The sequence below is a fragment of the Aspergillus caelatus genome (genome assembly GCF_009193585.1).
Source record: "Aspergillus caelatus strain CBS 763.97 unplaced genomic scaffold BDV27scaffold_305, whole genome shotgun sequence".
NCBI lineage: Eukaryota > Fungi > Ascomycota > Eurotiomycetes > Eurotiales > Aspergillaceae > Aspergillus > Aspergillus caelatus.
This window is the reverse complement of record NW_022475568.1, coordinates 1,069-26,340: the sequence shown is the minus strand read 5'-3', so window position 1 is coordinate 26,340 and position 25,272 is coordinate 1,069. Positions and strand designations below refer to the sequence as shown.

Below are 25,272 nucleotides of genomic sequence, written 5' to 3'. Positions count from 1 at the left end.
CACCCGCACGGATTCTGAACCCCATCACCGCAGATTCGAATAACAGGAAGACGACGACAACTTCACCACACTCCCCTTCCCGACACCGATCAGGGCCATTCGATCACCATGGCTTCCGTCCCGAGTGTGCAATGCTTCGGCAAGAAGAAGACGGGTAAGAATTTGTGCCTGATGGGAATTTTTTTTTCCCTATATTGAAAGGGGGTGTTTGCGGGAAGAAATAAAATTGCTGACTTGAATTTTTATAGCTACCGCTGTCGCCCACTGCAAGGTATGCAACCAATTTTCTCTTTCTTTCTGTCTATCCTGTCGCACTGTGTATGGTCGTCCGGGGACAAATTATCGCTCGAGTGGAATGGAAGAACGGAGAAAAGAAAAGACATGACATTACGATATATTCAAAGAGGAGGGGAAGAGTGTTCATCGGAAAGAAAGAAGAGAGGATGGTGATTGAATGATGTTTTGAACCGGCGACATGCGCTCTGCTATTTCGATTTTTGCAAGAAACGGTTTATGGAAAAGGAACAAATGCTGAGAATCATTACAGCAAGGCAAGGGTCTCATCAAGGTTAACGGCCAGCCCCTCTCTCTGGTCCAGCCTGAGATCCTCCGCTTCAAGGTACGCCAAATCAAGGAAAATGAACAACCCAAACGGAACAACCCCCACCTGATGCATGAAATCTAGGTCTACGAGCCTCTCCTCATCGTCGGTGCCGACAAGTTTGCCGGTGTTGACATCCGTGTCCGCGTCTCCGGTGGTGGTCACACTTCCCAGGTCTACGCCATCCGTCAGGCTATCGCCAAGTCCCTCGTCGCCTACTACCAGAAGTACGTCGATGAGCACTCCAAGAACCAGCTGAAGCAGGCTCTTGTCCAGTACGACCGCACACTGCTCGTTGCCGACAACCGTCGCACGGAGCCCAAGAAGTTCGGTGGTCGCGGTGCCCGCGCCAGGTACCAGAAATCCTACCGTTAAACGGCCTTCAAATCAAAAAAAGACCCATTTTACGGACGACCGACGGGAATACAAAAAAGGACGCGGAATGGTATCTATCAGGTGTACTGGGGAGGAGATTTGGAGCGTGCTTCCAGGGCAATCGGTTATGGTTCGGATCTGGTTGTCGCTGGGGTGGAATTGTTATGGTGCGATACTACTGGCTCTGTCGATGCTGGATTTAGTATAGGCCAGGTATCTCAAATATCACCCAATATTTTTTTCCTGTTCAGAGAAGAGAGCCATCCGGATGTTATCCTATATTATGTCTTTGGGTTTCTTTTTTTTTGTGTGGTTGTTTAACGGTTTCTGGACAGCTGGAATACATTTGATGTCACGTGACCCGGATGTCCGCCAGAAAATGCAAGATTACGACTTTAACTGAGATGATCAGATGTTGTCTTGGTTAGTAGTTAGTAGCAGTAGGTGGCTCCCGTCTGCTTACTACCTCTGCTACTACTAACGTGCTGGGTAAACTGGTGTAGAACAAATGCCCAGACCCCATCTGCCAGAAACGGTTAAATTAGGCAAGCCAGAGAGGAATCAGTCCCGGGACGTCGGAAGACACTCCGTCTTATTTATAACCAGTAGTTTTGAAACTTAAGAATAAATAGACTTGACTGTCTCCACTTCTCCCCAACCAACAACAACTGCTAAAATGGTTAACTAATCTCATCGTTAATAACAAGTATTCATTCCTCCACACGTACCTAGTATATTAAATCTACACTGAGATCAGGCACAAGATTCTCGGGCTAAATGGAAGAAGACAAACCATGTCCCGCGAATGCGACATCTCCGCTCTCCCCGCGGAATGACACAAACCACTTGACAGCAAGGTCATCGGCCTCGCCCTCATCGGATATATCTGGCTCGGGTTTGACGGCTACAGTACATGCTCTCATCCACCTCGTTCAATGCTCTTGTTGCTCGCGGCCTCTCCGCGCGCCGCTGCGGCTTCCATGTGGGAACACGTTATGTCGGTCTTGCTTGCCGCCAATTCATGCGCGGACGGGGATTACATATCCGGCGAGCGACGAACGCAAAAAGGGGTTCACATGCCATTGGGGTACGGATAACGGTTGTGCTGGGGAACACTGCTTAGGTGACTGTGGGGCCGACGTGCTGTTGGGTAGGTTGGTGGATGTTTTTGATGCGGTACTTTGCAACGCCAATGCTAGCTCGGAATCGTCTTCGCAGAATGGACGTGGCTTCAGAGTGACATGGACAGGATTGAAAGGTGGTCAGCCCGGAACGGTGGCGAAAAGTGCAGATGCTGCGGGAGGATTACTAGAGGGTATGTACGGCCTAGTCAAGTGCGGTCGTTTCGATTATGATGCGTCGGATCTCAAAATTGAGATGTACGAGCCTATAAACCAAGAAAACCAGCGTTTGGAAAGACTTAAGGACGCTGTTCGGGATGAGCTGGACTGCCAGGTCTGCTATTTGCTTATACTAGATCCGTTGACAACATCCTGTGGCCATACCTTCTGTCGCGGATGTGTTGCAATGGCACTGGACCACTCTGATCTATGCCCTGCCTGTCGCCGTAAACTGAATATGGCGTCGACTGTGAAGTCTGAGCCTTTAAACAAAAGAATCTCTGACATCATGGAGACCTTGTTCCCTGAACAAGTCGCTTTACGAAGAGACACAAGTGCCCAGGAAGTGACTGCACTCGATGACGAAGCAACACTTCCCTTGTTTGTCAGCTCACTTTCTCTCCCAACTATGCCAACTTTTCTGCATGTCTTCGAGGCACGTTATCGGCTTATGATGCAAAGAGTCATGCAAAGTAGGGAGCGTAGATTCGGCATGGTCATGTTTAACCGTGCCGGTCGTTTCCAGCAAGGACTTGGAAGGTCTCAATTCATGCAGTATGGTACCGCTTTGGTCATCGATCGTTATGAGCTGCTCCCCGATGGGAGGAGCCTAGTGGTTGCTACTGGGCTGTACCGTTTTAAGGTGCTCAGTTCATATGTGCTGGACATGTACTATGTTGGCAGGATACAGCGCGTGGATGATATTTCGGTAATAGAAGAGGAAAATCAGGAGGCCTTGGAGACATCAGTCGCGGATGGTTCGGGTGAGCAGCCACTCGAATCTATGTCAACACAGCAGCTGTTCCAGTTGGGCTTGGACTTTGTAAGGAAGCAACACAGCCAAGCCGCTCCTTGGCTCCATCCTCGTGTGCTTTTAGCGTATGGTGATATTCCAACGGAAGCTTCACATTTTCCCTGGTGGTTTGCCAGCGTGTTACCTGTCTGGGAAGAGGAAAGGTATACGCTTCTATCGACAACAAGTGTCAGAGAAAGATTGAAGATCACTGCACGCTGGGTAAGAAAGCTGGAATCTCGTGAATGGTATGTACCGCTGATCATTCAGCTCGGAAAACCTTTGGCAATGATGTGTTACTCACCATGCACTATCTGACCAGGACGGCTCGATCCCGGCCATCCATTGCCTCTGCCTTATGACTAGCCGTCCCTCTCCTCGTCTTTGCTCTAGTCCCGATCATAATGGGCCCGGTCGCATCATCCATACCGTTCTCGTCACCAAGGGTTTCGACATATCTCACCCCGTTTTCCATGTCGTTCTCTGTTACCTTCGGCTCTGCCGGCTTGTCAACTGATAATTCGCGACAGCTGGCAGAAAATCAGGATTCCGAGACTTATATTCCGCAGACCCTTGTAATAGGCATTTTTCTTGCTATGTTCGTAGCACAGGTGGCTGCTAATGGAGTTCAAATCCTGCGGTCGAGGCGACAAGGAATAATAGAAGAGCGACGAAATGTTCAAGCCGAGCAAGAACCCCCAAGGATACCACCGGAGCCACAGACCGAGGGCGAAAGCGAAGACGAGGACGGGGGACGAACTCCTGAATCAACTAGAGATTCTGGGTGACACTCTAGAAATTTGTTGAAACATGCGTGCAATTGCGGTGGCTCTACACACCATCTTGGGCTAGCGACAGTTCCTTATTGCCAATCAGTAATCAATCTGAAGTAGCCTGGCAAACTTGGTGTGCTGTGCTGAGATGGTTGCTGCCTGGCCTGTGTCCTTACTGGCTGTGGATGCACTTGAACCCCCTGCCACAAGGCTGCATTGAGAGCTTAGCGGCTGTGCACCAGAGCTGTCTTTAACATAAGTGCCTTCCTCAGGCTTATATACTGTCTTTTAACCCCATCGGAGATAGAGACGGTTTATGATCCAGTGGCTGGATATACTATATATTCCTATCCTAGGCGGAGCCTGCTTTGTACATCCATCCGCGGTGATAGATGCATGTACAGGCATCAACCGTGGGGACTGACAGTCGGATAGTATTCGAAGTGGCTCATGTACGATCGGGATATATAGGCCGACTGGAGGATTTGAACACCTGTTCATGTAATCCAGGCGTTGGCTGCAGTATGCGCCGACGATCCATATAGTAGCGTACATTCCTTTCACCTAGAGCTGAGAAGGGAAGGAGATAGAACCTCAAGATTAGGACTAAGAAATGCCGGAAGTACTTTTTCTTTTTTTTTCTTCTTTCTTTTGAAAAAAAAAATAAATAAATAAATAATAAGTTAAATAAAAAGAAAAAATTTAAAAGACGAACAAGGCGTAAACCGTTGGTTCAGATGAGCGGTAAGCAGATCCATATCCAGCCATGGATAGCACTGGAACAAGAGACTAGGCGCCTTGCGTCGTTGAGAGCGTATCGCCAATACTTCAGAACGGGACGATCCCGGTGCCGCGCGCATTGGCACAGAGACATTGGGCTCGAATTTCTGACTTGTCCAAAGCCACCCAAGTGGCTATGCGTCCGTCACACAGCGTTGTTGACAGGATTCAGGTTGAGGATATACTAATTAGTCTAACCAGTAATTTCCTCTTCTTTGGGTTTCGCCTCGTTGGGCCAACATGAGTGAGTGCCCATCATGACCAACATTTCATAATAGGAGGGGCCATGCATATTGTCTTCTGGCCGTCTTGCATATCATCTGCATCCATTCTGCTGTGTTGGTCGCTCATAGGATGGAAGTGATCGAGCTCAGCTCCTGAGTGGAGAAGAGCTAAACACTCTCTGATAGTATCAAGTACTTTATCAGGAAAGGGGGAGGGCTAAGAGGTGACGTTAAGTTAGTTCGTTGATCGCGCCTGCAGAAGTAACGTGGGGTGACGTTGTGATATGTCTTGAGGAAAGCACGAGACTTTCAGCTCTTCTTGCTGCATGCTTTCTTCTGTCTCTCTTCCCGATTCTTACTCACTCATTCACTCACTGTTCCTGTCACTTTTCTCTCATTTTAAGTTGGACCGGTGCAATCAATCTCTATTATTTAGTCTCTCTGAGGTAAGCTTTCTTCACTACTGTTCTCGGCCCACCTTGTACTAAATCAAAATCAGGTTGTAGGCAGAGAATTGGCTACCATGTCTTCTTCATTTATTACTGTTGAGAAACGTCACTTTGAATCTCTACTACAGAGGTGAGCATTAGGAGGTTTTCTTTTCTCTGAAGGCTTTCTTTTGTATTTTTGCGCATATTAGCACATCCCGTCCGTCTATTGCGGACTTGCCTTCTTCCCCTGTTTCTTTTTTCTCCAGAATGGTCAACTTGTAAATCCCATTACAGTGATTGCATGCATTTACTAATGCCATGCTGTGTTAGAGCAGAAATTGTGAGTCCAATAACCTATACTTTGCATCGTAGTGATGATCTACTCATTCTTGGGACCACAAACCCGAAACAGCATTCGTCCCAGGAAAACAAAAGCTCTACGAATTCAGATTTGGTGACCATCGCAAACTCAGAGTACCAAGATCTGGTGAGTACTGCCAAGAAGGCTACCACATCCCCTGATAGGAAATGCAGAGATTCGGCGAGCTGACATTGAATCAGCTTGCAGTATCAACTCAGTTCGGTACGTTTCCTACCCATGTCCGCATAGCACTATGCCTATGCTGCACTACGCTCATTTCTGACTGAATGACCACAGCAAAGCTAAAGAAGTCGCTTTTGAATGGCGGATTGTCTCAGGAAACTCTCGATGTCAGGTTCCACTTCTCCTCAGCGTCATCAATTTGCTGACCTCGTTACCTAGATATTAATATACGGTTCACCACCTCTATCTGATAATCAGAATAGCAGCAAGGTGTGCACTGAAAGTCCCTTGGTATGCAAGAAAACTCCATCCCCTAAAAGAGCAAATCTATCCAACGACCACAAGCGTTGGGAAAGCTACGATGATGACGATGAAGCGGGTGTCCTATTAGCTTCCCAAGATAGTGATAGGGATGATTATGAAGGCTCCTCTGGAAGCTCAGGGTCGTCGATAGCTTCCACCCCTCAGCGAACCATCCTGCTCCGTGGCCTCCCCGATCGTGTTACTCACAGAGATATTGTTGAACCCATAAAGGGCGGCGCTCTTCTCCATGTTCACCTTCGAACGCGGGAGCGCATGGCCAGCATTTCGTTCGTCGAGGAGGCAAACGCACAGGAATTCTTTCAGCATGCAAAAATTCACGGGGTTTGCATTGCTGGAAAGCGTGTACGTTGCCCAACGCCAAGGTAGTTTACGACTAATATGTTTAACATTGATGACAGGTGGAGATATCTTGGAATGATCGCCAGTTTTACCTCCCCCCTTTTGTCAGGGCTAAGATCAACAACGGAGCTTCACGTAACCTTGTCCTATACAATGTGCACCCCAACGTCACGGAATGGCTTATCCGGAACGACCTCGACCACATCCATAACCTCATCGTCATCACAGTCAAATTTAAGAACGGAAACGCTTACATTTCCACCAATTCCGTACATAACGCACTGTTTGCACGCTCTTGCATGATGTCTCGACTCACATATAAAGGGATGAGGATTGCATTTTATCCGGATGAGTGCGCTGAGTCTCTGCCCAAGCTTACCAATGGGTTGAAGAAAGAGTCACAGCTGCCTTCCAAGATATCTATTTCAGCCCTCAATCGGTTCCAGCTCCTTTCTCTTGACGGGGCCGAGGAAGATGAACCTGATCATGATTACGATCAAGCCGGATTGGACGGCTACCGCCAGAACACTGCACTGAAGGTGCAACATTAATGGAACCACCCGTGGGGGCGATGCTTAATGGAGATCTAGCTACGTCAGTTAGTCCAATACGTTAGGAAGTATTACTAAATAGTTGGTATAGGTCAGATTTTGAGGGGTAGCAAGGTGCTAAAAAATTCAGCTTCAATATTCTGAATAAGATTCCCAATCACAAGATGTAGTGCCATACACAATACAAGCCTTAAATTCCCTAGGAGGAGTCCAAACGAATTTGGTAAGTGAGTGAGCATAGTGAAAAGCCTTACTCAGACGGGAAACGAAACAAAAATAGGGAAAAGGTAAGTAGTTTTCCACATACGTAGATACTCATGTTGTATATACAATACAATGAGATCAAGACAGGCTTCCATCTTTAGAATCCAAAAAGGGGTCACAACCAAGGGTCCTGTTCATGAATTTGTCTGCTTGGTTAATTTGCTCCTTCTCTTTCTTTTTCTTCCTCCACTGAACAACCTCAGAAAGGCTACTGAAAGCAAGGCAAGTAAGAAGAGGGCAAGTCATGAAAATAAAAATAAAGAAAGATATCACATGCTAACATCCTTTCGTTGCTCGTGAGCCCAAAACCCATCCAACGCCGTACCAAAACATAGCACTAAAGATAGCTGTAATAAGCTGTTGAAGATCCAGATTCAGGGGTATGTATGCATGTATGTATATGGATTTGTTGTTTCTATGATACTGTTGGGTATAACATAACTCTGACAGAGGGAGATGGAGGGGGCAAGGAAGAGTTCCTAGTTGCCATATGACGCTGGGTCGAGAACGAAGCGTCGGTGGAGGTGGACGCTTTTGTGTGTGAGGTGGAATACTGAGACTGGTACTCTTGACCTCGTAATGTGGAAGCGTCTGACGGCGCAAGTGTCTTGTCCCAGGTTTTCTCACAGTGGTACCGTCCGCTGAAGGCTAGCTTTCGAGGGCGGGGTTTGCGGGATAGATGGATGAGATGTTACTTCGGTTTTATATTGTAAGCTGACGGCGGCGGGAGGAACTGGAAAAACTAATACGTTCATTTAGCTTAGCCCGATTCCTGGGAGGAGGCTACTTCTGAGTCGGTATCGGAGTCGTCCTCCATTACTATTCGTCGCATGACGCTTTTATCGAATAAGTCCAGGGCGAAGCGTCGGGCAGGAAGGCGGAAGTGATGGCTTTCGAGGATGCCGAGGGTTTTGCGGAATAGGTGTGGCTGGTGAAATCGTTCGGGTTGCTTTGACTTTATGCTTTAGGTAGATAGCAGTGATTAGCGGGATTATTCTGGAGTAGATGGCATGGCTTGAGAACTACGGGTTATGTACCTATGAAGATCCGCCGCCGCTCGCTTGGATAGGACGGTGTTACCCATATCGACAATGAGCTTTATGATCTTTTGGTTGGTGGGATCTGAATCGGTGGTAGCTTCCTTGAACTTGTCTTGAGATATGCGTTTGGATTCTCGATTTCTTGAATGTGAAGGGAAGTCCACCTGGCAAAGATTGGAGCTGTTAGTGTCTGCTTGTGGTATCCTCCGAATTGTTAAATAGTGTAGAACATACCAGGAACAATTTATTGAAATCGGTGGGAAGGCACAGTCCTAGAGAATTTCCCTTCTGATCGAAAGCAGAGTCCCAACCAAAATCCCTCAGTACCTTGAGACCGTGTCGGCTGCGGGAGATCAAGCCAAGGACAAAGAAAGCGGTTCCCCTCATCGTTAGAACCTCAGCACTTTCAGCGATCTTAACTATGCGCTCAACAATATCTGGTTCGAGGAACGGGGCGCCTAATTCCATGGAGCCAACATTCCCAACAGCCCAAAGACAGCCTTTGACCTTGAGCAGAACCTCGGTGTCTTCCTCATCCAGACTAAAATCACGGATTGTCCAGGCGAATTCGCTAAAATGACCCGATTGCTCAAGAAGCTTGCAGCCCTCCGCGGTTCGGGCAAGCTCTCGGTAAAAATGCGGTGGGACCAGCCCGATGTCCTGCAGATCGACAAGGTCTTCCGGAACAAAACTGCCTCTTCGCGGCTGATCGACGTAGGCCCGTGATAGAGCGGCCTCCACAAGACCCACATACGCATCGTTCCGGCCCAGGAACCAATCGTCCATTTCTTGTGTGATGTAGTCGAGTCCATCTAAATAGTGATAACCTACTGAGGTGGATAAAAAGCGCAAGAGCAAGGGTGCGCCGATCTCACCCAGGTGGTCTAGGGATGGCCTGCATTTGACCACAAACTCAAGATAATCTCGATGGTTGCATGCTTCTTCGAGAATCTTTACGGCCATCTGGCATACAGACACGTCAGGATCGTACAGTTGGGTGACAAGAAGCTTGACGACCCAGTCTGCATTGCCTATGGCCATCTGTGGCGAGAGTGGAACATTCCCCACCGCGTATTTCCGGAGCAGCTTAGTTGCGAATATACGAATGTCCTTTGAGCCAGTCGTGAGAGCCTTAGATAGCATAACTCTCAGGTGGCTGTCTTGGGTGTAATCCATATTGCCCAAAAGAGTCTGTATGAGATCGTCTCGATCCCGTAGCTCAATAATATGGTAAAACATGTTGAGCATGTGCCACCGCTCCATCATAGCAAGCCCGTTGGCATCGCCGGTTAATGTGCCCAACAGGGCAAAATACCCTCCACTCAGAGTGTTAGCCATCTGTTCTCGCGAGAAGAGAGGCGATGAGGATGTAAGTCCGCTCATGCGATCTACTTGAGCAAGGCATTCCGCAACCTGCCTAAGGAATTTGTTCTCAGCCAAATACTTTGTGCCCTCGGGAATCGAGACTAGGGTGCGCATCAGTGCGCAACCTGTTCGAACGTAGCGTTGGTTTGGCTTAGTATTCGGAAGCATTGAAAACCTGTACTTGAAAGGCCGATAGAATCCCATGAGTCGCTTCATGAACTTGGATCCTTTAATCGCCTCATCTAGCCTCTTAGGGTTCGTCAGGGGTCCCTCGACGATGCGGTGGATAAGATCCCACTTCCACTTTAGGTAGTTCACTGTGTTCAAGACATGCGTTTCTAGAATCGCATTGCGAAATTGAGTTTCATCCATTGTAGGGCTCAGTTTGTCTTTACTTTGGTCACTAGATAGAAGAGAGGCGGAGATGTCAACATCCACACTATATCGCCCAGCCCCATTCGAGAAACCAATCGAACGGGCTAAGGTTCTGTTTATGCTCTCGATCTGATAAATTGTGGCCATGGAAACATCATGGTTGTCAACATCAAACTTGATTGCGGCAGGCAATAAGTGCGGAAGGACCTGGAGTTTGGAGCTGATTTCCTGTGGCAGAGAGTGTTGGGCTAGCTTTAAAACTTCGGTCAAGAGCAATGTTGCTTTGCGTCTGAGAGACAAATCCTCTTCATCCTCGATGAGCTCAGAGAGCGCCTATGTCTGTTAGCAAAGCCGGCAATAATAGAGCCAATACAAGACCAAATCAAGAGGGGCGCGTACCTTAGACAATCCTGCATCCACTAAGGTCGCGAGGATGAGGGTAGAGAAGTGTGCTGTTAGATCAAATTTACTCTCATTGTCGTCGTAGTACCCGCGGTATTGTTTTGTGTCTGTCTCTGAGCGAAGATTTGAGACTCTGCCGTAAGTTGTGAGCCGTCGGCCCGCAAGGAAAGATGAGGACCATGAAGGTGGTTTAATTCTTAGGGCATCAAACAAAAGCTCCATGATCAGATCTCTGGCCTGCGAGTCGGGGTAGTGCAAAGATTCCAAGAGCGACTGTAAAGGTTTTGCACCATTCCTTGCGAGGACTACTAAGCCCGGCCACGTCTTGAGCATCGCCGATATAGCTTTAGCGGATGACTTTAACCGGCCGTTGCGAACGCTGTCTGCTAGTGAATCGGTAAAGGGTGCAAGAACAGCTTCGAGCTCGGTCCCTCCCCGCAGGTGCTTCCTACTCTGTGGAGTGTCAAGTACATGCAGAAAGCTCGCTATTAAAGACTCGGAAGCTCCGAATGTCCCTTCTGCCAAGGCATCATGCAATGTCGCAAAGCCACCAGCATAGGCAATAAGCTCTGGCTCTTTAACTAGAATTTCGGCGAGGGTCATAATCGAGATGTTTCTGAGGCGATCCTCGTAATGCTCAGCAACGGAGACAATAGTCCGCACCACAGCGCGCGAGATTTCACGCACACCATCCTTGACATCCAGAAAAGCCCTGACAAATTTCAAGGCTTGTTCACGCTCAATACTTGCTTTGCTCTCTTTGACAAGAGACAAGATTACTAGCTCGTCCGTGTGTAATGAACGGATAATCTGGAGGGATTTCCGATCCGCAATGGCATAGCGAGTCAACCTGTAACCAGCTGCCACGACTTCCTTGTTGTCACTTAGGAGCATGACCTGAACGCGCAACCCGAAGACAGACCACGCTAGGTCATACTTCAAGGTGGGATGTCGTTTGAAGAGTTCAACAAGGCTATTTGCACGTTCAACATAGTAGTCTGGCGACATACCCTCAATCTCCAGTGCTTGTAACGTCTCTGCAAGCACATATGTCGGTGACTCCATTTCCGCCTCTCCATCCTCCGGCTGACCCTCATCCAGCTCCACATTGCTGTGTGACGGTGATCGCATGGAGCTACCTTGGAATAGAGACGATAGGCGACTCCGCGGAGGAGTGGACGGCGCCTGCGCACGTAGTAGTTCCTCCTCCAGTTCATGATGGAGTTCGGCGAGCTTTCGATTCGATGAGCTCAACTCCGATTCCACCTTTAATCTCTGCTCCTTGGTTTGTTTCGGGTTCTTGGCCAGCAATGCCTCGAGCATATTCTCCGTCCCTGTTTTAATTTTCATCTCCTTCGCAATCTTATTTCGGATCGCAGCCTGGCGTTCCTCGGTACTTGACAGGTCGTCGGGCTCGACGTTACTGCTCCCTCTTCGCCTGAACGTAGCATCAGGCCGCGGCGTTGTGCTCCGTGATGTTTTCATGCTTTTTAGTTCAGAACTGAAGCTACCTGGCCCCCCAGATCCAGACGAGGGGGCCAACGACGGCGCTGCCCGAAAGCCGATGGTCGCACTACCTCCAGACTCCGATCGAGCATTTCTCCCTGACCTCGAAGCGGCCCCCGGCCAACTGCCATCCACAGAGCCATCATCAAGACTGGAGTATGATCGCCCATCTCCCACAGCACGATGCTGGGTCGACGTCGCCGAGAACGTTGAGTTATATCCGGACGCCATAGATCTCCATCTAGCCGTAACAGTATGCGTATCACCTGTCGCGAATGAGAAGAGGGGCGGAGGCCCGCATTGAGTTCGCCGAGGGACGTTCGACTGCTACCGCGAGGACGAAAGATATCTTCGTGGATATAGATCGAGCGCGCTTTGTATCGGTCGGGCTAGACAGCGGGTCCGATTGGAAGGGAGGGGGAGAAGAACACGCTGCGGTCGCGGAGAGCTGCTTCAGTCGGAGGTCAGAGGAGGGGGTAATCGGGACGTATCGAAGTATGAGAAGGGGGTCACATGCACCACGGGACAGCAGATCACAGTATCAATTCAAGAAGCAAGTTCACGAGAGCCTCGATGGGAGATCTGAGCCCATCCCACTGGCGTTGGTTTCAGGTGGTCGTCGTCCGCTGACTAACCAGGCCCTATCAATGGCCTCAGGCTGCTATTTTAAATCATGCCGTATTATTTACATACTTTTTCTTTTTCTTTTTCTTTTTTTCCTTTTCACAAAGGACAATTGATTCTTAGAATCCTTTCTCTCTCATCCCATATATTCTCATATCTCGTATTTGAATTCTTGTGAGGCATACTATTTCTCAAGCAATACAGACTGCGTGTTATCTATACCTTCATTCAGGTCCCTGCAAGACACTCCTATATATATTACAGTTGCATCTAAGGATGTCCAGCTCATCATTTCGGCAGAACATCAAGACAAGTAGGTGACCAACAGAGATAAAGTATAGGAGGATCCTGAATCTATCAGGAGATAAACATGTTTCCTAGTAATATCAAAGTCACCATAGCAACAAGGCCATCTTGCGTGATCATGAAAGTCAACACTTCTCAGAGATACTGCTAGGTTCAACAAATTTTGATCGCGCACTGTCAAGCTTGTCACTGTCTTGCTCCAAACCACTCCTCTTCTGGAAGAACCCAGTCTGAAACTCAGTGATAACAGCTTGCGATCTCGTCTTCTCCCTACGCCACATGACCACGAAAACATACAAGATGCATACTCCTCCGCAGACCATGCCGTATATTATCGGTGGGATTGGTGGAATATCCTCCGTATGCTGATACGCGTAGTAAAACCCTAGTCCACCATTAACGATGCCAATGGCCGATATTAGGCGCCCAAACCAGCGGTGTAAGACACCGTAGATGGTGGCTCCTCCTGATCTTCGATAATGCAGATGCTGCACAGCTCCTAAGATAGGTTGGATAACAACGACGACGCCGACCAAAACATAACCTATAGTGGGGTGGTAGCCTTTGGACAGTTTAAGATCCTTAGATATGGAGACTCCAAATCCAAGTCCAATCAATGCTACACACGCTGCAATAAGTTGCATGGGAGCATGCATCCACAGAACAGTGTGGCGAGATGGGTATATGTGCAAGAGAAGCCCAAGACCAGGGATCATCAGCACGAAGGCGATTGGCGTCATCACGCCATGTGCAACACGTTTCCTGTAAAGCAAAGCATCATCAATCACATGCTGTTTCGAGAAAGGGGTGACATCGTGATGCGGGTATGTCAAGTCGAGAAATGGATTCGATGAATTGCCACCAATGGCTGCGCTCAAGTTCAGGGTGAAGCTACCGTGAACATCGTGCTTATGAATCCTCAAAGCAACATCCGAGGACACCAATGGATATCCATGGCACATAGCCCAACCCCAAGAGCTAGAGCTTCCCATTATGCTATCCCCATTATCTAGGTGCATGCAGTTATCACAACGGATGTTTGCTGTCATCACACCGTCATGGACTCCAGAGCCTTCAAGAAGGTGAGCCTGTATATTGGGGTCATGAAAGACGTCAAGATGACCAAATGCCTTGCGTGGGGAGAGTGTAACACTGCCATCAGGCGAAGCGTAGATGAGAAAGATGCTCCCCCCTGCCATTCGCTCGCCCTGGCCCAGTGCTATCCATTTTGTATGAGACGGCGCGCTCAACTGAAGATAGATGGTACCGTTGCTATTAGATGCTGTATTCTCAGGTACGTTAAATCTGTATGATACCCCATCTCCTTTAGAGGGGATGTAAGTGATGATACGGCCCCATGTTGAGGGAACTGGTAGAGATCAGTCAATGCTCATATTGAGTCAACCGGCGACCAACTTAACATCAAGGCAAATGCCAGAAAGACAGACAAAGAATAAAGCATTGCCACTGCTAGCTCCGAAACTGAACGGGATCTCTCAAATGAAGTCGATGTATATACACATGAGAGAAATGCAATGAAATTAAAAAGCACAAGCCTACACTCTACAAAAGACATAAATAGCTCATTCATAGGATCTCAAAGCGCAAAATCAGTCGTGCGGGGGCACATTACAGGGAATTACTTCATCAACGTTCACTTACTCCGATAATCTAAGAATTAAGGGGAAGCATGACTCGATAGTGATGGCCTAATCCGATTTTTGGTACACTAAAATTGGCTCCAAGTTGGTAGGGGGTATACACTACTATAGCAGGGACATATTCAATACTAAACTGACCCTGGCAACTTACGTCCCTGTGTAAATAAAGCCAGCCGTGAATTTAGAGACCCTCGAGGCTAGAAACAACCCACTCTCACCTATCAAAAGCCAGGATCTGTGTGCTATTCGCATCAAGTTGCTTGCTATAGCCATCCCAGCTGCATATCAGATGATATTGCGAAAAGAGGAAAAAAAAAAAGAAAAAGAAAAATAAAAAGAAAAAGAAAAAGAAAAAGAAAAAGAAAAAGAAAAAGAAAAAGAAAGAAAGCTAGCTGAGCCTCATCGTGCTGCCTTAAGTGCAACCCCAAAATTTACATTGTGGCTCAACAGTTGGTGGAGACTATTTTGACGACCTCAGGCTAGAGGACGACTATGAAAACGGGCGCGTGCCAGGACGGCAACAGTTATGTTACATTAGCATACACTACCAGTGAGAGCTACCGCATAACTAGAGAAGGCAGCCAAGCGGTCTCAGCCGTATTCATATATTGCCAAGTTCACCAAGGGAGGAAACAGAACAGTTGTCATCAACCTAACCGTCAAGGGGATATCTTCGAACGTTACCACGTGCCAGTATGTGACTGGACACCAAACTGGCGAGAACACCATGAATGGACCACGTAGTCGCTGGCCTTAAAACTTATCATGAACGCTCCATAGACGTGAAGGGCATGGCTGGTCTTCTTCCAGCATGATGCGCTCTTAGGCTTCCAAACCAAATGATCTATGTTAATCCGTACTAGTAACAATGTAACTATATCTATGTTGGAGTGGGTAGAGTCGGCCGTTACGCTATTTTTATTGGTTCGGAGAAATGAAATAAGGTAGCGGCCCGGGCCTCCATCAAACCCTAGTAGATCGTCCAGTTCAGAAATGATAAAAGGCAGAGAAGAGTTCCTTCTCAGCTGAGAGATCACTCTGTGTGCTGTATAGAAAACTTACCTCGCTTTTGAGGGGCTAGGGCTAAAGAGGATCTAATCCTGGTTCATCTGTCCTCCCCGCCCCTGTTGTACTCTATAGACCCATTTGGAAGGAGCCATGCATAGCACGCTGCAAGGACTGGGGTGCTGACTAAAATAGAACCTTTGCTAGAGTAGAGGGTTTGTTTGGAAATGCCCAAACTAGAGCCCTTAGCGCATTGCAGTGCGACGGTGATATGTCTCTAGAGGCTATTGAACCATTCATGTGCGTCTAATTCACGCCACCTATGAGTATCCGTTGCTATATTATTATTATTTTTTTTACTTCTTGCTCCCTTACACCTCTATCAGAGTACTCTGATGCTTATGTGATTCTATTCTGCCTGCTTCCGACTTTATGTCATTTTATTAATGTCTGCTTTTGCCTTCCCTCCCCATTTTGGGAAAGAGGAGGAATGTACTCTGTAGACGACCTAAACCACTGTACATAATAGCGCATAGAGACATTGTTACCATTGACAGGGAAATAGTGACTGGGAAGTACACCACACCACCCTCGGGTGCGGGGCAATTCCATTGATCTCATTTTATGAAGTGTTTATATGTCGCTTTTTTAACATGTGATGATGTTTGCTTCAATTCACTGAGCCGCAGGAATGTGCCTCAATGGTCCACCATTCGCTCCGAATCATCATAGGACAACGGCTCTTTTAAAATTCTTGTTTAATATTCAAAAATACCTAGAGCTCACTCACACATATCAGAGTGCGGCTAAGAACAATCCCTGAAATCATACATAATCCCACCCCTGCTAATTAAAGACCCTGGCCTTGTACGGGAATACAAGAAACACATCAGAGTTTGGTAAACATGATCAAAATCTCTGTTGACTCGTTACTCGGGTTATGTATAGAGAACTCTTATGTATAATAGTAAGTGCGGCGTCAGATATGCCGTTTCCCTTGAGGTGCCTTGGTTGCCAAAGTGCAATTCTATATTTTGTCAATGGACGAAAAGCTTGGTATAGGTCGCTATTTACTTAGAGATTTACTTCAGCGATATCCGATTCATAGTCTCAGCCTGAGGTGATGCCATAAGCACATTCCTGGTTTAGACCCGAGATATCTATAGAGTTACTCACAAATATTTCTTGTATTACCCTAGCTACCAAACCATCTACCAGGCCAGGGAGAACACAAAATAATTACATATTCTCTTGACTTGCACTAGCGCCATTTGGATGTAATAATCATTGAATTGATAGACTAGGCTGACATACACCGTCTTCAATACCAGAGTGTAACTTCATAGATTACCACAACAGACAGCCTATGATTCCAAAAAGTATGCCCATTGCACAGGTTTTAGCGAGGACATTACGTTAGACAAACACACGTATAAGGCTAGCAAGTATAAAATATATCGTATATTGAGCACAAGATTCCTTGCAACTACTTCCCTCCCAAAAAATGGGGGAGGGGGGGTATAATTTGCTTGCCTCTATCGATTCCTAGCTTTGCCTATGCTCTATTGATGATAAAAACAGATTGCCAATGATTATTGTAATTTCAAATAGTATACAGTGCCACCTCCCTGTGGAACGAATATTGAGATGAGTTCTTACATCATACACCGCAGTTGTCGCGCAGTGCTTCTCACACCGACAAAAGCCCTAACAGCGGCCTCATACATCGAGAACTTTTTAAGGGAGTTAGACCTGGTATTACCCATCTACCTGTACCCATTTACAAGGTTGCCAGGATCTGACTCTCTTCCAGCACCAATAGCAGGTGCTTCACCAGCGGCTCTGATATCCTCCGACGACAACTCAGCACTAGACACTCGAGTCACGTTTGCATGTTGAGGTAACACAGCTTGGGTGTGAGATGCTCCATTGTATTACCACTTCTGTGGTTGCGCCAGATACTTGCAAGAAGCAGCATAAGTGCCATCTCTAAACTGACCATATGGATATCTGTGATGGCGTGCTTGGAGGGGTAAAAGTGTTTGCAATTTTAAAGAAGGGGTCCCTGTTGTTGCTGGAATTGACTGCTTTGGTATTTTTCTTGTAGCCTCGGAGGTTGTGGATGTGTAAGGGTAGGATTTCCTGATGGCAGTTTGGTGTCACTCGTCAAAGCACGTGAATTGGAGTTATCGCGAGTGTTAGGCATACATTGAATGTTTAAAATGCAACTTGATGTCTTGTTTTACCAGTTATTGTAGGACATCAAGCTCAAGATGATGATGAATAATACTCTTGAATATGGGCCGCGCATCTATGGGGTATACGCTACCTGATAAGAGAATTTGCAATACAAACATTTGTTGGAAATGCGTAAATTTTTACTTGCATTCCAGTATCATATAGATAGTTGCCAATTGTTGTATCTTGACAAGCTCAGCAATATGTGAGAGTAAAAGTCCCGGAATTATGCCTTCGTCCTAGGCCTAGAATGTTGATCTCGTGATGATTCTCATTCGGCCCTTTCCCGCCCTTGGCTGCCTTTGTATCATAATCATTTTGTCGTTATCTTTCCCTCTCCAGGTTTAGTTGCTCTTCGTCTTCTCAAGGATAGTCTTCATCATTTCATTGCCCAGCGTGACGGCATCGGGGAAACGAGGAGCGAAGTATCCCTGGATACGCTCAAACCGATCGCGGTAGGATTCGAAATCGCCAAAGGAAACACAATCCGACCATGCCTGTATTATTCACAATCATGTCAGTACTTTGTAAGGGAAAGCATGTATATTACATGATAGAAAAGATCGAGCATTGCGCCGTGGCGCAAAGGCGACTAAACGTCACTTACCCGAGCCGCAAATGTAAATTCCAAATCGTCAGAGCGGAATGTCTTATCATCAACGGCAGTATCCAATGCCTCCTCAAGCAGATCGGGATTACGGAAGAGGTACTCTGTGACTCCCAGCCAAAGACGGAAGAGCTACATAAGTATTGCAGCGGTCAGCGAATTATCCATGCATGCATCGAATGATATATATTGGTACTCACAGGCGTAGAGCAAATCATATGGTCATAAGGGACAATTCCAAGCTTTGACCAACAATCCACGATTGCGAGCAAACTAAGGTGACTGTTAGGAGGCGACGCCTCACGAGGTCCCTTTGAGAGCGAGAACCGGTCAAGAACCTCGTCTTTTAGCAACAGGTCTTGTCCCTCCGTGCCTGCTCTAAAGACGGCTGCGCCTGCTGCCTTGACACGCTGCTTAAGCTCCTCTCGGCGACCCTCGATCATCAGCTTGTAGAGGTCCGTCACTGATTCAGCATACTGTCTGATCTGTTTCTTCGCGCTTGGATTGAGAATGGCCAAGCCAGCATAGACGTGCCATTTGTTGGAGTAGATGCGCAAAGTGATATTGATCTTCACGTTTTCGATTCCTCCTACCCAGCGAGATATCTCCCATGGAAACTGTTTATTCGCCTGCCATGCGGTGCCCATGCTCAGGAAAGCCGCATGTGTAACAGCTTGTGTATCTGCAGTGATTCGGTCGTGCATCTCGCCAGTGAGATAGACAAACTTGGATTCGAAGCACGACAGGACATTTTCGACGAATCGGAGACTCTCGTCCGATGCGCGGTGCTGTATCAAGACCTGAACTAATACGTTATCATTGGTACGAGCTGGTCGCGATCTGCATGTCATACCAGTGGTTGAGCTCTCGGGTTGACGTTAGGGCCATGGAGTGAATGGCAGGATACAATCTCTACATCTGAAGGGAGATGCTTCTCGAACGCGGCCAGCTCTGGAGCTTTGCAAGATGTCTGGCCACCGACAATCGCACCGACCTTGGTAGCTGTGTCAACAAGTCAGACACTGCTCGAATATAGGCAGTGGTAATTTGGCTAGACATACATGGGCCATATTCCGCGACTACCTTGTCGATCACTCCGGCCTCTACACTGTATATAATGAAGTCGCTTATTCTTGAAACCAGGTGCCCATTCGGATAGATAGTGACACCTTTCTATATACGATGAGTCTAGGAACAGCATGAGCTGTGATCGACAGACGTACTTGAGAAGCAAATTCAGATTTCAGGCTCTCAAAACTATCAGGCTTGTCACATGCATTTATCCTTTAAAAAATATTCTTGTTAGTAACTAAGGCGTGTCTATGGACTATAGAAGCGATATACTGCAATAACCTTGACATAACAAGTTAGCCCATGATCATGAAAGGTTCAACTTGTAACACAGTAGATGAGGAATTTCTTTGAATCAGACAAAAAGATAAAGGTAGCTGAGATTTTACATCATTGACAGTCTAGCAGTACAACCATAGACCAGAATGGTGATACAGCGCACTACTAGACCATACTCGAGCCAAATGCACTCAAGTCATCATTCAAAACAGGAAGCGCGAAGATTGCTGGGAGAGAGAAAAAGAAAAGGGTGGTCTTACCTATTACACGAGAACACAGTGCAGAGCACTGACAACGACCCAAAAAAAAAAAAAAAAAAAAAAAAAGCTGGGAGATATTACCTCCACCCTGCCATGCTCAGGCGCTGGGCATACATCTTGCCCATGTCACCCATGCCGATGATACCAATCATGGCATCTTCCTTAGTGAAACCCATCTTGAACTGGCAACACCAAGATCAATTGTGCACTATGATATGGTAGACTCAGACTATCTTTCAGCCCGAGCAATCAACCCAACATCAATTCGTTGCACTGGTCGCTTCCTTTGAGAAACATAGGAGTGCGTGTGAAGAAAAAAATGAGAGCTGTCAGCAAGAAAGAAGAGAATTTAAGCGGAAATCCACCGCTCCGTCGGCCCGACTGTTGTCCGAGACTGCCCCACATCCTCTATTGACTGTCAAGTAAGGTGCCGAAAACAATTAGTGCCTGAGGCCTCGACTCGCTTGATCCCCGCTGAGATTTAACATTCATCCAATCAGCGTCAACAAAGGGACCGTAGGGCACACACCATCCATTTTCCGTATCCAAGTCAATTGAAGGATCCATTTTCCTTCCTTCTCTTTTCCATATTCCATACCACAGTCCAGCACAACAACAATGGCCCCCAAGCAGAAGACCGCTGCCGCTAAGGAGAACGTCACTCTCGGCCCTCTTGCCGGAGATGGTATGTACAACTTCGAAACCTATAATATATGCGCATATCTAATTAGAATGGGTTTGCAGGCAAGCTCGTTTTCGGCGTTGCTCGTATCTTCGCCTCCTTCAACGATACCTTCGTCCACGTCACCGATCTGAGGTTCGTCGCATTACTTTTCCTACGATTTTATTCCGTCCATACGAGTTTCCCCGTGAAAGATTGATATGCCGGAGATTGAATATGAAATGCCAAAGAGAAAGCGGACTAATACTTCGGTTACAGTGGTCGCGAAACCATCTGCCGTGTCACCGGTGGTATGAAGGTCAAGGCTGACCGTGACGAGTCTTCTCCCTACGCTGCCATGTTGGCTGCTCAGGATGTTGCTACCCGTTGCAAGGAGCTCGGTATCAACGCTCTCCACATCAAGATCCGTGCTACCGGTGGTATGTAGCGATATTAGCTCCCGTGGAAGACGAGCGAGTTGGCTAACCCTCCATAGGTAACGGTACCAAGACCCCCGGTCCCGGTGCTCAGTCCGCCCTCCGTGCTCTTGCCCGTTCCGGCATGAGAATCGGCCGTATCGAGGACGTCACCCCCACTCCCTCCGACTCTACTCGTCGCAAGGGTGGTCGCCGTGGTCGCCGTCTCTAGATATGTGCGAGCGTATCTTCTCCAACTTGTGCAAGTTTCTTGCCTGGCTGGATGGGAGGCTATCAGCAGAGTACTCTGCCTGCGGATGTGGATGGAATAAACGCGAAGAACGGCCTTTATCGCCTGGTCTTCAATTTTTTTCATATCCAGAAAAGTTTCTACTTGGTTTTGGGCAATAGTAGTCTCTGAAATAGCAGCTACGTTTCGTCAATATACCTCGACTGGAACCGTTTGTTCTGTCCATTTGTAAAAACCTCGTAGTGATATTTCATAGCTTGTTGAAGCAACCTATGACCAATTAAAGAAATTGCGACATAGCATTTATACCCTTATTATATCCCAGCACGGACATTTTATGTCCTTTAGGTAGTATAAAACGCCGGGAGAACGAAATATTCAGATAAGGACAGCTCCGGAAGCTTATCGATGATCAACGCCGAATTCTTTGAACTCCGCAGTGAAATTTGTTCCAGTGTCTCAACCAGTTAACTACAATCCTTAACAAATGATCTAACTCACTCCCTACGCGTGATACCTGGGGAAGAATTGCTTACTGAAAAAGCCTAGGGAGAACCACCCCCGTAGCTTGAGAAGAGCATATCACAGTGGCAACAGCTCTGTCACCGCATGTGGTACGAACAACTCCAAGATTCAGTACAGCTATATATTGCCGATCCAGATCACTTCACTCTTCAAGTATTCGGAACAATTACACGCAGCTCCATCGATACTTAACCTATGGCTTCCGTGACCCCCTCCCCCACCATCCTCGTACCCCACCTCCCACCGAAGACGTTGGTTGGCATCGACCTCATTACCTTCACATCAACGCCGAATTTCCATGGAATCCGCGATTTACCAACCGGATGGCATTTTCTCTACACAGGAGCAACAGAAAGTTTGTCGCTGAGAAGTGGCGGATGGTTTTACGTCGGCGATATCAGCGCAGCCGGATCCACGAATGATGGTGCTCTGATCCCAGCCCCGCGAGGGAGTCTGGGACCCGATGTTATCGTATGGAAATGGGATACAGACACCGAGACGCTGGCTCCTCTACGTGCAAGCGATGATGCAGATAAGCAGGAGGCAATGCGCCACAAGGCGAACTTGGCTGCTGTTTGGCAAAGTGGAGGATTATTCCGCTTCCGCAGTCGCGTACCGCCCTCATCTGAGGGTCGGACTCAGTCGCGGGATGTTGACGATGATGAGAATGAAGAGGAAGGTCGACAAGATTGGGAGGGCCTTACGAACCGGCTGTCTCCTAGGCTTTTAAAGCGCATTATTGGGAGCCCCGAGATAGATGTCGATGGTCGGCCTCGATGGATGGTTACTTCAGCGAGCACAGCGCAGAAGGATAACGAGAGTATACCCGGTATTCCTGAACCAGGCCAGGACTCTAGTAGACTAGCGGATGTCATTGGGGAGCAAGAGAGCGAGTTTTCTTTCCTTCATATTGATCTTAAGAGGACCTGGAGGGAAGGCGCTATTGGACGTGAAAGGACAGAGGCTGCCCAGGACCGGTCGTGGGCGCTAGGGGATCTCATACAGCAGGTTTCCAATGCAGATCAGGAAAAGAGCGAGGTTGATGAGCAGCTTGGGGAGGCACAGATCCTGGGTGAATTACAGTTTACCTTCTTGATGGTCTTGACGTTGATGAATTTCTCGTGTCTTCAGCAGTGGAAGAGGCTGCTGGGTTTAATACTTACGTGTCAAAGAGCCATAAAAGAGAGAGAGCAGTTCATAAGTAACGTGCTACGGTTACTCTTGATACAGCTTCGGCGATGCGATGATATTGAAGGAGGGTTCTTTGATCTCGACGGGGAAGAAGGAGGGGAGTTTTTACGAAAGCTGCTTATGAAATTCAGAACATCACTCTATGAGGTCATCGAGGATGCTGGGACTTTGGTCAAGGAAGATTTTAAGGAACTGGAAACTTGGGTGACAACTGAATACGATTGGGAGCTCAATCATGGGGCTTTTGTACGGCGAGGCATGCTTCAGCTGGAGGATGGAGAACAGGTTGAAATGGACATGCCTGATGATGAAGACGATGAGATGGGAGAGTACGCCCCTGTTGTGGTAGATCTGGGCGAAGGCAACGCCCTGTAGGATGTGCAAATATATTGGAATATGTTGATAAAAAAGATTCCCTCAATATTGGCAAAGCTAAATTGAATCAAAGGCAAAGATAAAGGAAAAGAGCGCTCAATTGGAATAAACCTATGATCTAAGCAAGGATCTTTGACCCCGTGACATGCAGGTCATTTATCATGTATGTACAATGCAACCAACCCCACCTCCACCTCTCATTATTGTATTCATCAGGTCCATCGTCAAACCCTTTGATTCTCCCTTATTTTTCGCTCTCTCCCTCAATGATGTAAGACCATTCGTCATTCTCCTTGCCATCCTTACCGTACATGATGGCCTCCAACCAAGACTTGATCTGGGCTGCATATCCTCCACGAGCTGCACCAGCTTCCAGCATGTCCATATCAACGTCACCATTCCGGATAAGCTTAACTGGCGTAACGAAGAACTGCCCTATTGTTAACATATGTTTGCTAAGAATCATTGGTGTAGTGTAACTTACGGCAGTGCCACAGACGAAAGCTTCGATGATGCGGCCCTCCTTCCAAGCCTGTTCGACCTCGCTAATAGTGAAGTCCCGCTCAACAACCTCAACCGGGGCAAGGGAACCAGCAGGCTTTGACAGCTCTGTGCGTGCCAATTGGAGGACACTACGGCGAGTAACACCGGGAAGAATCAACTGGTTTTCCAGGGGTGCGGTGACAAGCTCGATCTTTCCGGTTTCCTTGTTCTCCCAAACAATGAAGAAGTTACTAGCACCGGCCTCGGTTACCTGACGGTCCTGACCAAACAACCAGAGAATCTGATCAAAGCCAATGGCTTGAGCTTTACCGTGCGCAACCAACGAGGGGCCGTAGTTCGCTCCGAGCTTTGCATAGCCGAAACCACCTGGCCAGGCACGGATAGTATCGGGTGTAGAGGCAAGAAGCTTCAATCCGGGTTTGGTGCCCTCTTCAGGCTTCTTCAACTTGGATGGGTCGGGCCATGGTACGGCGATGATGAAAAGGAGGGCTTCCTTGGGAGTCTGGACACCCAGATGAGGGCCGTTACCAATCAATGTGGGACGGAGATAGAGGAAACGACCAGGTTGGTCCTTGGGGAGCCAACCTATAGGTAATTGGGTTAGCTGAGATAACAGTTACTAGTACGGGGTCACATACGGGGTCCATCAATCTGCATCAACTTAGCGATGAGAACCTTCAGCTCCTCATACCGGAAGCTAGGCAAAGAGGCTCTTTGAGCACTCATGAGCAATCTCTCCCCGTTGCAATCCGGGCGGAACAGGCGCAGTTTGCCATCATATCCTCTGTACACTTTCATACCCTCAAAGCATTCGGTGGCATAGTGCAAGCAAGATGCTGTGGGAGGAATGCTAAGATTCTCAAAGGGCTTCACCTCAGGGGTTTCCCAGCCATTGGCCACGGTCCACCGGGCAGTGACCATATGGTCAGTACAGTACGAATGGCTCAATTCCTCGGGCGAGCCCGGTTCAGGAACCGGGCGGAGATTTGTCGACCGAGTGATCTTGACCACAGAGGCATCAAGCTCTGCCACAGGGTGTGCAACGGAACCCATGATGGATGTTTGTACGATTCAAGTATCTGGACTAAGACCTGAGGAATAAAGATCTGGCGTGGGAAAGGAGTTATAACCCGTGTGGTGTGTGAGTCACAGAACACTCGTGCGATGTCCTTAGGTGCGAGATCGGGGCAGGTCTCTGAAGTCCGCAGGTTATGGACAATGCGTGATACAAATACTGATTGAAACGGATATATACAGGAGAGAAGAATTCAA

General features: G+C 47.7%; 8 protein-coding genes across 8 annotated transcripts; 4 read left to right on the top strand and 4 right to left on the bottom strand.

Annotated features, from left to right (window-relative positions):
* Positions 1-108: 108 nt before the first annotated feature.
* BDV27DRAFT_163239 (40S ribosomal protein uS9) lies at positions 109-976 on the top strand (the record flags this gene model as incomplete). Its single annotated transcript, XM_032073520.1, has 4 exons — positions 109-154; positions 249-271; positions 548-619; positions 686-976. 4 exons carry the CDS (start codon positions 109-111, stop codon positions 974-976), a joined length of 432 nt encoding a protein of 143 aa, XP_031921885.1.
* A 777-nt stretch (positions 977-1,753) lies between these two features.
* On the top strand, positions 1,754-7,075 carry BDV27DRAFT_150131 (uncharacterized protein; the record flags this gene model as incomplete). Its single annotated transcript, XM_032071177.1, has 6 exons — positions 1,754-3,357; positions 3,555-3,786; positions 5,730-5,804; positions 5,981-6,028; positions 6,081-6,527; positions 6,584-7,075. 6 exons carry the CDS (start codon positions 1,754-1,756, stop codon positions 7,073-7,075), a joined length of 2,898 nt encoding a protein of 965 aa, XP_031921884.1.
* Positions 7,076-7,869: 794 nt separating this feature from the next.
* On the bottom strand, positions 7,870-12,590 carry BDV27DRAFT_63240 (putative cytosolic regulator Pianissimo). The gene is made up of 4 exons (XM_032077154.1): positions 10,519-12,590; positions 8,614-10,452; positions 8,377-8,543; positions 7,870-8,301 (listed from the first exon to the last, which is right to left on the bottom strand). Exons 1-4 carry the CDS (start codon positions 12,256-12,258, stop codon positions 8,100-8,102), a joined length of 3,948 nt encoding a protein of 1,315 aa, XP_031921883.1. The 5' UTR covers positions 12,259-12,590; the 3' UTR covers positions 7,870-8,099.
* A 492-nt stretch (positions 12,591-13,082) lies between these two features.
* On the bottom strand, positions 13,083-14,419 carry BDV27DRAFT_169159 (cytochrome and DOMON domain-containing protein; the record flags this gene model as incomplete). The annotated part of the gene is made up of 2 exons (XM_032074964.1): positions 13,083-14,326; positions 14,374-14,419. 2 exons carry the CDS (start codon positions 14,417-14,419, stop codon positions 13,083-13,085), a joined length of 1,290 nt encoding a protein of 429 aa, XP_031921882.1.
* Positions 14,420-17,914: 3,495 nt separating this feature from the next.
* On the bottom strand, positions 17,915-20,373 carry BDV27DRAFT_137085 (prephenate dehydrogenase (NADP(+))). The gene is made up of 7 exons (XM_032068921.1): positions 20,160-20,373; positions 19,692-19,752; positions 19,530-19,641; positions 19,322-19,470; positions 18,669-19,268; positions 18,469-18,600; positions 17,915-18,358 (listed from the first exon to the last, which is right to left on the bottom strand). The coding sequence occupies exons 1-7, from the start codon at positions 20,252-20,254 to the stop codon at positions 18,206-18,208; spliced, it is 1,302 nt and encodes a 433-aa protein (XP_031921881.1). The 5' UTR covers positions 20,255-20,373; the 3' UTR covers positions 17,915-18,205.
* A 243-nt stretch (positions 20,374-20,616) lies between these two features.
* Positions 20,617-21,621, top strand: BDV27DRAFT_137083 (40S ribosomal protein uS11). Its single transcript, XM_032068920.1, has 4 exons — positions 20,617-20,763; positions 20,823-20,895; positions 21,019-21,179; positions 21,236-21,621. Exons 1-4 carry the CDS (start codon positions 20,697-20,699, stop codon positions 21,385-21,387), a joined length of 453 nt encoding a protein of 150 aa, XP_031921880.1. The 5' UTR covers positions 20,617-20,696; the 3' UTR covers positions 21,388-21,621.
* A 209-nt stretch (positions 21,622-21,830) lies between these two features.
* BDV27DRAFT_137082 (AAR2 splicing factor family protein) lies at positions 21,831-23,569 on the top strand. Its single transcript, XM_032068919.1, has one exon. The coding sequence runs from the start codon at positions 22,126-22,128 to the stop codon at positions 23,494-23,496; it is 1,371 nt and encodes a 456-aa protein (XP_031921879.1). The 5' UTR covers positions 21,831-22,125; the 3' UTR covers positions 23,497-23,569.
* Positions 23,570-23,740: 171 nt separating this feature from the next.
* On the bottom strand, positions 23,741-25,053 carry BDV27DRAFT_163231 (branched-chain amino acid aminotransferase, cytosolic; the record flags this gene model as incomplete). The annotated part of the gene is made up of 3 exons (XM_032073519.1): positions 23,741-23,926; positions 23,981-24,585; positions 24,639-25,053. 3 exons carry the CDS (start codon positions 25,051-25,053, stop codon positions 23,741-23,743), a joined length of 1,206 nt encoding a protein of 401 aa, XP_031921878.1.
* Positions 25,054-25,272: the final 219 nt, after the last annotated feature.